Here is a 12,500-nt window from a genome sequence, read left to right as displayed (position 1 = left end):
GTTCGTCCATCGCAGTTCCAGCGTCGGCAGTCCACAGGGAACCATCGATGTTAGGTCGCCAGGAGGCCACACACCAGAGGAAACCCTGCACTGCTGCTGAGTCACTTCGGTGGTGTTCAGTGGTGCCTGTTCTGTTTTAACGTACTTAGGACACCACCTACTAAGCCCCCTACTAACGACAATAATGGCTTAGTCGCGGAGCCAGACTGAGTGAGCGTCCCTCCCAGAGTGGAGACCGCCACCACGCCCCTCAAACAACAGCCCCCCAGTGAATTTCACTTGATTAACCTTGATTGCAGAAAATTTAATTATGTCAATTTGATTTTTATACCTGACGAAATAGAATATTCCAGAAGAGGAAGCTAAGACTAAATACAAAACAATACAAGATGTGAAATTTAAAACAACAAGAAACAACACAACAGTACCACTCCCTTCCCTCCTCCCCTCTCCACCCTCCGGAACTATCGCAACACATTGGGGTTTTTTGTTTTTTTGTTGTTGTTTTTGGTTTCAACTTCTCTCATTTTTTTACCAGTCTGATTTCATATTCTTTTTTTTTTTACATAATTGAGATGAAAGCGGGGATGATTGATTAATTAATTGTATCATTTCACACGAATACTTTACAATCGGTTGGTCCAGTTTCCCATGGAAATATTTTAATGAAGTGCGCGCGCGCGCGTGCGTGCGTGCGTGCGTGTGTGTGTGTGTGTGTGTGTTTATATATATATATATATATATATATATATATATATATATATATATATATATATATTTGTGTGTGTGTGTGTGTGTTGTTGTTGTTTTCATAATTGTTGCGCACGCATATGTACGTAGTTACATAATTGTACACGTACATGATGTGTATGTCTGTGTGTGCTTGTGTGTGTCTGAGAGAGAATGAGAGGTAGTGATGGGGGGGTGGGGGGTATCGAGGTGAGAGAGAGAGTGGGGTGGTGTCGAGGAGTGAGAGAGAGAGAGAGAGAGAGAGAGAGAGAGAGAGAGAGAGAGAGAACACTGGCCGTCAGTCATCAGACCCACGAGTAGTAAGACAACAAACTAAAGACAGTTGATGTCCGAACCCGCGCCAGTGATGAATTTTGATCAGCGCCCAGTTGACCCTCGACAACAATGGGATGAACATGATTGTGGCCCAGACCGCAGTCCTGGGAAATTCCCTTTCATCACCAAGCGGAACTGGTCTTTTCCATCACCGGCTTCCGTCCGACGCTGAGGATTTAGGGTCCATTGTTTACAAAACAAACTAAGGGGCGCTGCTTTTGAAGCCAGCGACGGACGCAATCAAGATTCCCCCCCCCCCCCCCCCCCCCACCTCCCCTCCCTTGCACCTATTGGCCTGTTGAATGAAAATCCGTCATATCATGTGTCAACCACTGTCAAACACTTGAGCTTTAGGTTGTCGACAATTGGCTTCGATGAGGATGACACGGACCAATCAGAGGCGACCTTTCTGCCCCGAGAAGGGAGTGCTGTGGCTGTTGGTTGGAGGAGGAGGACGGGGAGTGGAATTATTTGGGATGCTAATGAGATGAGTTTGTGAAGGAAGGGGGGGGGGGGGGGAGGGGTGTCGCGTTGACTAAGAATGATGTCTTGGGTGGTTTATGGCAGGGGTCTTTGGACCTATGGGACTCTGGAGTTTATACCGTTAGATCCGGGGACTTTGATGATGATGATGGTGGTGGCGGCGGTGATGGTGGTGGTCTTGGGAGGGTCACTGCTGAAGGTGGAAGTTCACTTCTTCGGTTTTGGGGAGTGTCACTGCTCAGCTAAGTGCATATCATGTATTATTTCTGATTGTTTCCTGGTTTTGATATTGGAGAGGATCGATGAAGAGGAAGTGTGAAAAGAAAAAGAAAAGAAACTGTTCGTCTTATGTAGTTTTTGTTGTACTGTGGTTTGTAAGTCAGCACAGTTGAACTTCTGCTCATTCAGCTGCATGGTTTTTTGTTGTTGTTTTGTTGTTTTTTTTTCTTCCTTTTGATGTTGCTCTTTTCCCTTAAGTGGCATTGCACAAAAAAAAGGTCTGCATTTCTGCTGCACATGGTTTGTCAAGTCGTCATCATGCTAAAGATACTTGCTGGCAGTTCATCAGCCTGCCTCAAATCATTCTGGAATTTTTTTTTCACAACGCGTGTCATGATTTTGTCAGCTGTCTTGATACTGAAGGTACTTGGTGACAAATCGCGTGCTTCACTTCATTCTGGAATGACATCATCAGAACAAAGCATTAAGGTCTGTCAACTGTCTGGGTGCTAGGGTATATTGACAGACCGGCACCATCTGCAAAACATCACCAGTCTTTTTTTTTTTTTTTTTTTTTTTTTTTTTGATATGAAGAAGAAGCCGACCGCCAGAGCCAACATCAACTCTCCTCCAGATGACTACGACATGACTGATGGGGATCAGCATCCCCCACCTCCACCTCCTCTTTCTGTCAGCCGGTTGACGCTTTTGTCCAGCGCCCATAAGGCGTCTCCTCCTCCACGCCTTCCCTCGCCTCTCTCTTCATTGTCATCGCCGTCGTCGTCATCACATCCATTAACACCTCCTCCTCCTCCTCCTCGGCTGCCGCCGCAGGGCTTTGACGATGATGACGATGATGATGATGATGATGACAGACCTGGCAGTAGTCTGGAGATGTACTTAGCAACATCGCTGCAAGGGTCCCAGCCGAGGAGGTCTGCCGTCACGTCCAGAGAGTTGAGCGGGTCTTGGCTTCCCTGGCAGAGTCCGTGTATCGTCGGTGGTGGTGGTGGTGGTGATGGTGGTGGTGGTGGTGGTGATGGTGGTGGTGGTGATGGTGGTGGTGGTGGTGGTGGTGGCTGCGCTCGTGCTCCATGTTCGTCGGACGTGTTTGGGTCAGGTAGCCCAGGGTCGGGCGCGTGGTCCCAAGCGGCGGCGGTGTCGGTGCTGTGTTGTGGGTCTTCCGCGGACCGCGGGTCGTGTCGCTGTCCACCGCCATCACTACAAGCCTCACAGTCTTGTTTGAGATCCACAGCGTCATCATCGTCTTCTTCTTCTTCGTCGTCGTCGTCATTGTCTTGTTCTGTCCTCGACGTTCCTCACAGACCTCTGTTGTCATCGTCGTCCATGTCGTCGTCGTATTTGCCTGGGAGTGAGGTGTCCGCCGACTCTGGCGGCGAGCGGCCTGAGGAAGTGTGTTTCACTACGCGGGGCGGCTCGTCACTGCGCCAGTCCGGAAGTGCCTACGTCAGCCAGCCAAGCGAACAATGCCTGGTGACGACGACGATGATGATGGGCGGAAGACGGAAGCCATTGACAGCGTTTCCTTCCAAACTCATGCCGCCGCCACTGCCACCACTGACCTCTTCACCGCTGCCGTCCTGTCGCTTCGCCTCCCCCTCCCCCTCCACCTCCACCTCTTCCTCCTCCCCCTCCCCTTCTCCGTCCCGGCCCCCTCCCCCTTCTCCCAGCCATCACCACCGTGCCCGCGGCAGGGAGTTGTCTTGGACCAGGGACGCGCACGACAGGCGCTGGGCCCCTTCCTTCCACTCCCAGTGGCGTCACAGCTCAGGGGGTGCTGCCGCCTCCCGCTCTCGGTACCTCAGAGGTCTGGTGCAGTCCCTGAACCACGGACAACGTTCTGGGGCCGGCGTTTCGGGGAGGTCGTCTTCCGGTGTCAGTACAATCACCAGCAGCAGCGCTAGTGGTGGTGGTAGTAGTGGTGGTGGTGGTGGAGAAGCGAGGTGGGGGTTCCCCTTCCCTGGCTCTTCCGCGATGTGTGGTTCCACCTCACGCAGCGCTGCGCTGTCATCGCCGTCGTTGTCATCGCCATTGTCGTCAACATCATCATCATCATCGGTAACATTATCGCCAGTATCAGCCAGCGGTTCTGGCCTCACCTGGTCGTCTACAGCCTCCAGGTTCATGCCTCAGAGAGACGACAGGGGGTGGGATGGTGGTGGAGGAGGAGGAGGAAGAGGAGGAAGGGGAGGGGGAGAGCGGAAGGAATGGTCGTCGTGTCGGTTCCAGACACACACCCAGACCACCACCACCACCACCACCACTTCCTACCCATTCCCTCCAGCTCTCCATCACAGCCCCGCTGCTGACGTGTACGTGACAGGAGGAGGAGGAGGAGGAGGAGGCGTGGGAAGCGGAAACTGGACTGGCGGGACGCTCCCCGCTGAAGGGCGGCTGGGGCAGCTCAGTGCCGGGGGAGGCTTGGCTCAGTTGACCGGGCTGCTGACCGGCGGCGGGCATGAAACTCACGGACATGTACCCGGTGGCGGGCTTTTAGGGAACATGAACCACGGAGGAGGAGGAGAAGGAGGAGGAGGAGGAGGAGTCTCCATCGGACGGTTCCCAGTGATGCCCTCCTGGCCGCCTCCTCGCCCGCGACGGATGCACACCTCTTATCCCCCTTCCTCCTCCTCCTCCTCCTCCTCCTCCTCCCTCTCCCCCTCGACCTCAGCGTTGTGGAAGCAGCAGCAGCAGCAGCCCTGCAGCAGGGCCAATATCCTCCGGAACTGTGGGTGGCGGTACCTTCGCTGTGCTGGTAGGGGTGGTGGTGGTGGAGGTGGCGGAGGTGGTGGTGGTGGTGGTGGAGGACAAGGGTGTGTGGGGACGTGGGAGCACTTGGATCCCCCTTCCTCCTTCTCCACGGCGGTCCAGGCGTTGCTGGCAGTGAGAGGTAATGGAATTCCAAATCGAAAATTTTTTTAAAATGATACATAATATATATATATATATATATATATAGAGAGAGAGAGAGAGAGAGAGAGAGAGAGAGAGAGAGAATATATATAGTGGAGTGATGGCCTAGAGGTAACGCGTCCGCTTAGGAAGCGAGAGAATCTGAGCGCGCTGGTTCGAATCACGGTTCAGCCGCCGATATTTTCTCCCCCTCCACTAGACCTTGAGTGGTGGTCTGGACGCTAGTCATTCGGATGAGACGATAAACCGAGGTCCCGTGTGCAGCATGCACTTAGCGCACGTGGAAGAACACACGGCATCAAAAGGGTTGTTCCTGGCAAAATTCTGTAGAAAAATCCACATCGATAGGAAAAACAAATAAAACTGCATGCAGGAAAAAAATACCAAAAAAATGGGTGGCGCTGTAGTGTAGCGACGCGCTCTCCCATGGGAGAGCAGCCCGAATTTCACACAGAGAAATCTGTTGTGATAAAAAGAAATGCAAATACAAATATAGATATATAAATTTATATGGAGAGAGAGAGGGTGGGATGGGTGTGCGGTTGGGGAAGGGGAGAAAAACGGGAATGTGTGTGTGTGTGGAAAGGATGAGCAACTTTTCATGATAACAACATCCATTCCCCCCCCCCCACCCCCACCCCACCCCCTTTCTTTCTTTCTCTTTTTAAATTTATTTTAATTGTCATTTTTTGACTGTTATTATGACTGAAGGTTTTATTTTCAGCAATATATTTAGCATGTTGTATTCATATGGATTTGTGGATTTCATTGCATTGCCATGCACGTTGTTAGTTTTATTCCATTTGAAGAGTTGTTATAGCAATCTGATTCGAACTTTTAAGAAAAATATTTATTTTCGATTTTGATAAAAATGATGATACTAACCTGCACTGCTGTCGGTCTGGGTTTGAAGGAGGAATCACAGCGTGGGGAGTGACCCAAAAAAAAGTCAGATAGAACAGAAGATAAGATGAAATAGAATATTACAGTGGGCTTTGTATCCACTCAGATTACGCATACCCAGAGTCAAACACTCGACTGTTGGCCGCCGTTCTGTTTACGCATACCCAGAGTCAAACATTCGACTGTTGGCCGCCGTTCTTTCTGTGTCTCTGGACCTTGCAATTGGAATGAACTTCCTCTTTCTCTTCGTCAGGTCTCCGCACTCAGCTCTTTCAAGTCTGGTCTTAAAAACCCACCTCTTCCCAAGATAGCCTCCCTTGCCTGCCTCTTCCTTGTCTTCAGTTGTTTTTTTTTCCAGTTTTAGAGTTATGCATGCATGTGAATGACTGGTGCGAAAGCGCTTAGATTTGTCTGTGCACAAGATTCAGCGCTTTATAAATATATATAATAGTTATTATTATCGACAGATGGATTGACTGCTCTTCGCATTAATTAATAAACTCGACGTGTTGGTCCTACCTTGACGGCTTGAGTGCCTGACCCTTCACACACACACACAGCACCCATCAACACACGCACACACACACACACACACACACACACACACACACACACACATACACACACGCACGCACGCACGTACTGACATATCCCAAACACACGCAACAAATGTTTGCCGAACGACGTTCGTTTCAATGCAAAGCCATTCAGCAATGGATTGGTGGTCACGGTGAGTTTCTTGATGCATAAAAAAAAAATTATGATTATTGTCGCAGGGGGAAAAAAATTGTCGCCGTCGACAGTATATGCCGAGAGTGTCTCTGCAAAAAAATAGATAAATAAATAAATAAATAAATAAATAAAAAGAAAAAAAAAAGAAAAGGAGAAAAGCACAATAAATAGAATGAAATAAAATAAAATAAGGAAAAAAAAAATGCACCAGCGACAATAATTCCGGAAGTGTCAACACAACAACAACAACAACAACAAAAGCTACCTGTACAGGCGACAATGTATGCTGAGATAATTATGTGTATACCTCATGTAAAAGATATTCACATAACATGTTGAGAAAACAAATTTCTCTCTCACACACACACACATGACAGGCTTTGGTCAAAAGGTTAAATACGTCCCACAGCCTTTTACGGCATTATATATATATATATATATATATATATATATATATATATATATATATATGGTGTGTTCTTCATTACATTATGAAAAAACATACATCTGGGCCTGGATTTGATATTTAATCTATAACGCGTCATCCAGTGAGCCCAACAGGTTATGGTGCTGAGTCGTTTTTGACTCACTTGTGTAAACAAAGTGAGTCTTCTGTTTTAACCCGGTGTTCGGTTGTCTGTGTGTGTGTGTCTGTGTGTCCGTGGTAAACTTTAACATTGACATTTTCTCTGCAAATACTTTGTCAGTAGACACCAAATTAGGCATCAAAATAGGAAAAATTCAGTTCTTTCCAGTCATCTTGTTTAAAACAATATTGCACCTCTGGGATGGGCACAAAAAAAAAAAAGGGGGGGGGGGGGCACTCTCCTTTCGCAGTTCAGACACCTCTGTTCTCGTCTTCTCCAATTGTTTGAAAACAGCTACGCTACTAACAACAACACCAACAATAATGTTGGTTTGTTTTGTTTTGTTTTTAAGTGATTGATGGCAGATTTGCTGTCAGATTTGTTGATAAAATAACAATGAATACTCTACTTCTTCTTAGTTGTTCTTCTTGTTGTTCTCGTCTTCTCCAATTGTTTGAAAACAGCTACGGTACTAACAACAACACCAACAATAATGTTGGTTTTTTTTGTTTTTTTTAAGTGATTGATGGCAGATTTGCTGTCAGATTTGTTGATAAAATAACAATGAATACTCTACTTCTTCTTAGTTGTTCTTGTTGTTGTTGTTGTTGTTGTTGTTATTTTCATACCTTAATGATGATGACGATGTAATGATAATAATGGGGATAATAATGATGATGATGATGATTATCATTATCCTTATTAACATTATTAAATCTTCTATTTCTTTTTCCTCTTCTTGTTTTAAAAAATAGAAATACATACATGTAACAGTAACACATCATGCAATAGGATATGGTCAGATAAAATAGGATGAAAATGCTATCTATAGATACAATTTCAAATGTAATGAAGTGTGAGGTAATATGAGTGATTCGTTATCATGCATGTACACACAAGCCTCTCGCTCTCTCTCTCTCGTTCTCTCTCTCTCTGTCTCTTGCTTGCTTATTCACAGTCACACCGTAATATGAACCACACTAACTTGATGAATTCACACACACACACACACACACACACACACACACACACACACACACACACACTTGTTCTTCGTCATGCTTGCTACCATGAGATAATTATATAACCTCTGTCGACTTTCTTGTGTGTCTCACTTTCCCGTGTACCGCTGACACCAGTGAGGACACTGTAACTGGTACATTCGTTCGTGTGTAGCGGTAACCTTTGGGTACCCGTGTACCAAACCAGGCAACGAAAGCGAAACAGGTCTCTACAAATTGAAGAACGTTTGGGTTGTTGTTGTTTTTGTTTTTTTAAAGAAAGAAAAAAAAAGGTGGGTTGTGTCAGAGAAGTGAGTCCAAGAAGCTGTTTTTAAAGCGAAATTTGCTGCTTTTTTTTTTTTTTTAAGAATACAAGTTTTAAGACATGAAGAGCCTACTGTTGTTGATATGTTTATATTTTACTGGTATTGGTATTTACCTCAGTGCTTTCTGTAAGGAGCGGAGCCCAGGACACGAAATATCTGTGTATATATATATATATATATATATATATATATATATATATATATATATATATATATATATATATATAGCAGTCATCTTTTCGTTTTATCCAAACATGTTTCATTTTATACATATACATATACATACATATATATATATATATATATATATATATATATATATATATATATATTATGCATGCATTTCAAGTTTTTACTCTTTTTCTTCTTCTTATTTCCATTTTTGATTCGACCAAATATTAACGATATTTAAATCAGACAGACCGTTTGTAAGAATTTTGAAGTTTGCACGTGTGTGTGTGTGTGTGTGTGTGTGTGTGTGTGTGTGTGTGTGTGTGTGTGTGTGTGTGTGTGTGTGTGTGTGTGTGTTTCTTTCTGACTGGCCGTCTGTCTGTCTCTCTCCTTTTCTCTCTCTCTCTGTCTCTCTCTCTGCCAGTCTCTCTCTGTCTCTCTCTCCCAGTCTCTCTCTCTACGCTCTCTCTCCCCCCTCTCTCCCACACACTTTCTCTCACTCTGTCTCCCCCACCTCTCTCTCCCCCCCTCCCTCCTTCACCCCCCCCCCCCGCCCCCCCCCCCCCGTCTCTCTCTTTCCCAGTCTCTCTCTACGCTCTCTCTCCCCCTTCTCTCCCACATACTCTTTCTCTCACTCTGTCTCCTCCGCCTCTCTCTCCTTCCCCTCCCTCCTCTCCCCCCCACACCCCTGTCGGTCTGTCTGTCTGTCTGTCTCTCTCTCTTTCACAGTTGTTTACACAGTGCAGTTTGTGACTGTACCCATCTTTCAACTGTTCACCATTTCCCAGCGGTTTGCCTGGTTGTCTGAACCCAGTCACTTGTGATTGGCGACTGAGGGGAGAGAGAGAGAGGGGGGGGGGAGTATACGTGTGTATATATATATATATATATATATATATATATGTGTGTGTGTGTGTGTGTGTGTGTGTGTGTGTGTTAGAGACAGAGAGAGGAGGTGGTAGGGGGTATGTGTGTGGGAGGGGTGTTTGGGAGCAGTGGGGGTGTGGGTGTGGGTGGGGGTGGGGGTGGCAGGCATGTGGACACAAGGGAGAGATGTAAGTTGACAGCCATGAAGCACATGTGCGTTTTTTTTCTCTCACCCCCCTCACTCCCAACCCCCCCCTCCCCCCAGTCCCCTTTCTCTCTCTCTCTCTCTCTCTCTCTCTCTCTCTCGTCGGACACACACGCACACACACACACACACACACACACACACACACACACTAGTTCACTGGCACTGGCAGTGAGTAAAGAGAAGTATAATTCGAGCAGGTGGAATTAGTATGTGTGTGTGTGTGTGTGTGTGTGTGTGTGTGTGTCTTTGAGCTGAAACTGAAGAAGTGGAGGAAACTCACTATCCTTACTTCCCATGCATGGTGTGAGAGTATAAACATGTGCGAGTTCTTTAACTTTCACGTTCGAGTCTTGGCCCAAATGACTGTATCTGTTTTAACCAAACTCTTTTCGTTAGAAACACCGAGGCAGCTATACATCAGATAATTTAAAGCGCAACAAGCTAAGCTTATTGCCGTGCTCTAAAATGGACACTTGTCAATAAACTGGCTGGAAAAAAAAAAAAAAAAAAAAAAAAAAAAAAAAAAAAAATATATATATATATATATATATATATATATATATACACGAACTGGAATGAAGCAAAAGTAGATGTGAAACAAGTTGACGGAGGAGTGTCGAAATGACACACAGACTGATTGCAAATTCCAAGTTGCCGAACATACTAAGGGGAACCTTCCAAGTATGTCACCAGGTTGATATTTTGCACGTTAATCACAGCAATAGTAATATCAAGACTGTATCTCGCATATCTGTCTGTCTATCTATCTATCTGTCTATTTCTCTCTCTCTCTCTCTCTCTCTCTCTATATATATATATATATATATATATATATATATATATATATATATATATGCGTGTGTGTGTGTGCGCGCGCGCGTGTGTGTGTGTGTGTGTGTGGTGGTGGTTTCGAGGTGTTGATTGAAATCACAAATTCATGCACCGATGTAGTTTGGTTTTTTTTATATATTATTATCATTTGGTTGGGTGGTTGGTTGGCTGGTTCTTTGGGTGGTTGTTTGGGTGGATGGTTGTTTGGGTGGATGGGTGGTTGGCTGGGTGGGTGGTTGGTTGGTTGGCTGGTTGGTTTATTTGTTGTTCTTGTTATTGTTGTTTGTACCCGACTCCTTGCCATGGCATGCGAAAAGAGTGTGTGTTAACCCAGTTATCTATTTATTTATTTATTTATGATATTTGCAAGTAAACAGTTTTGTTGCATTTTGGGGGTGGGGTGGGGGGTTGAAGAAGTTGTAGTAGTAGTGGTAGTAGCAGCAGCAGTAGCAGCAGCAGTAGTAGTAGTAGTAGTAGTAGTAGTGGCAGTAGCAGTAGTAGGAGAAGGGGGAGGAACAGCAGGTCAGTGTTGGGCAAGGAGGTGGGTTGCCTACCAGTCTGAGACATGTGTACCAGAGACACAGATCACACTTGCGTGGACATGTCCTTCCTTCGGGTCACTTTGCTGGGAGCTGGTCAGGCCACTTCACTGATAAATTTAATGTGTCCGCCCCGAAGGGTCGGACAGTCTTGATTACAGCCGCGACTGACTGGACACTCTTTTTTGGACGGTATGCGTTTCGACTTGAGGAGATGTATGTAAGATACATGCTGGAACGGGGGAGATAAGAGGGGTATCAGATCTCTTGACCCCCTCACCCCTCACCCCTCACCTCTCACCCTCACCTCAGTCCAAACCGCTGTTAATTATGTTCTGTAATTTGACTACTGCTGCTGCTGCCGCGGGGGAAAAAAACAACAACACACACACACACACACACACACAAACCCCAACAAAACAAGATTGACCGCTTGCTGTGAATTACGTAACACGAAGAGGCAACGCTCTGAAAAGCTTGAGTTACTACTGCTACTACTACTACTACTACTACTACTAGTTGTAGTATTGTCGTCAGTTGTTGTTGCTGCTGTTGTTGTTTACTTTGGTGATGATGAGAAAATTAGTATCATTATCATCAGTAGTATAAATAAGCCATTAGGCTGATGAACTCAGTTGTACCCGAGGGGTCTTCTCCTTCGTTCTTTCTTTCTTTCTTTCCTTCCGTCCTTCTGTCTGTCTGTCTGTCTGTCTGTCTTTCCTATGTCGACAGTGTCTTTGGTGTAATGAAGAAGAGACGGGAAGTTAAAATGGAAGCGAGCAAGCAGGCATGGAAGTGAGTTGATACGTAAGTCCCTCCCCCCTCCTCCCCCCCCCCCCCCACTCCTCCTCCTCCCCTTTCTAGTGAGTTAACTCACTCAGTACGGCCAGTCCTCTCTTCTCCTCTACACAGACCCCTCGGATGTCCAGTGGGTGTCTGAATGACCCAACCTTTAGCTTCCGTTGCAAGAATTGTGGTATTCTTTGTCAACATTCATCTCTTCAGTATAAGAGCCTTCCACTTGCAATATTTTGATGATGGTAATTGGGGTGAAACGCTGTTAACGTCGTCTCTTTCGCCGTTCGTATGGAGAGGGTTAATTAATAAGTAAGTAAGAAGTAAGTAAGGAATTGCTGGAGGGTGGGTGTTGGGTTGGGAATGAAAGGAAAATAATGCTGGCTTGCTTTTGGCGTGTTGGAAGATAGGTCAGTAAGTAGCTCAAGTCAGTGACTAAGTCAGTGGATGTATAAGTCAGTGAGTAAGTGAATGAATATGTCAGTGAGTAAGTGAATGAACAAGTCAGTGAGTGAGTGGGTAAGTCAGTGAGTGGGTGAGTAAGTCAGTGAGTGGGTGAGTGAGTCAGTGAGTGGGTGAGTGAGTGAGTAAGTTAGTAAGTCAGTGAGTGGGTGAGTGAGTAAATTAGTATAAGTAAGTCAGTGAGTGGGTGAGTGAGTAAATTAGTATAAGTCAGTGAGTGGGTGAGTGAGTAAATTAGTATAAGTAAGTCAGTGAGTGGGTGAGTGAGTAAGTTAGTAAGTCAGTGAGTGGGTGAGTGAGTAAGTAAGTCAGTAGGTGAGTACGTAAGTCAGTGAGTGGGTGAGTGAGTGAGCGAGTAAGTCAGTGAATGAGTAAGT

The 12,500-nt window shown here is 45.8% G+C and overlaps 1 protein-coding gene across 4 annotated transcripts in view; it reads left to right on the top strand.

Moving 5' to 3' along the window:
* Window positions 1-12,500, top strand: part of LOC143300647 (hepatocyte nuclear factor 4-gamma-like) — a 74,467-nt gene that overhangs the window by 7,220 nt on the left and 54,747 nt on the right. For 3 of the 4 annotated variants that reach the window (XM_076614469.1, XM_076614467.1, XM_076614468.1), the window contains exon 1: window positions 3,641-4,678. The exons of the other annotated variant lie outside the window; for it this stretch is intronic. In XM_076614469.1, coding sequence (XP_076470584.1) covers window positions 3,763-4,678 — 916 coding nt within the window. In that variant the 5' untranslated portion in view covers window positions 3,641-3,762. Of the gene's footprint in view, window positions 1-3,640; window positions 4,679-12,500 lie in introns of those variants that run through there. 4 annotated transcript variants of the gene reach the window in all.

Source organism: Babylonia areolata, chromosome 26 (genome assembly GCF_041734735.1).
Source record: "Babylonia areolata isolate BAREFJ2019XMU chromosome 26, ASM4173473v1, whole genome shotgun sequence".
NCBI classification, from domain to species: domain Eukaryota; kingdom Metazoa; phylum Mollusca; class Gastropoda; order Neogastropoda; family Buccinidae; genus Babylonia; species Babylonia areolata.
The sequence above is the reverse complement of the archived record's forward strand: the minus strand, read 5'-3'. Positions and strand labels throughout refer to the sequence as shown.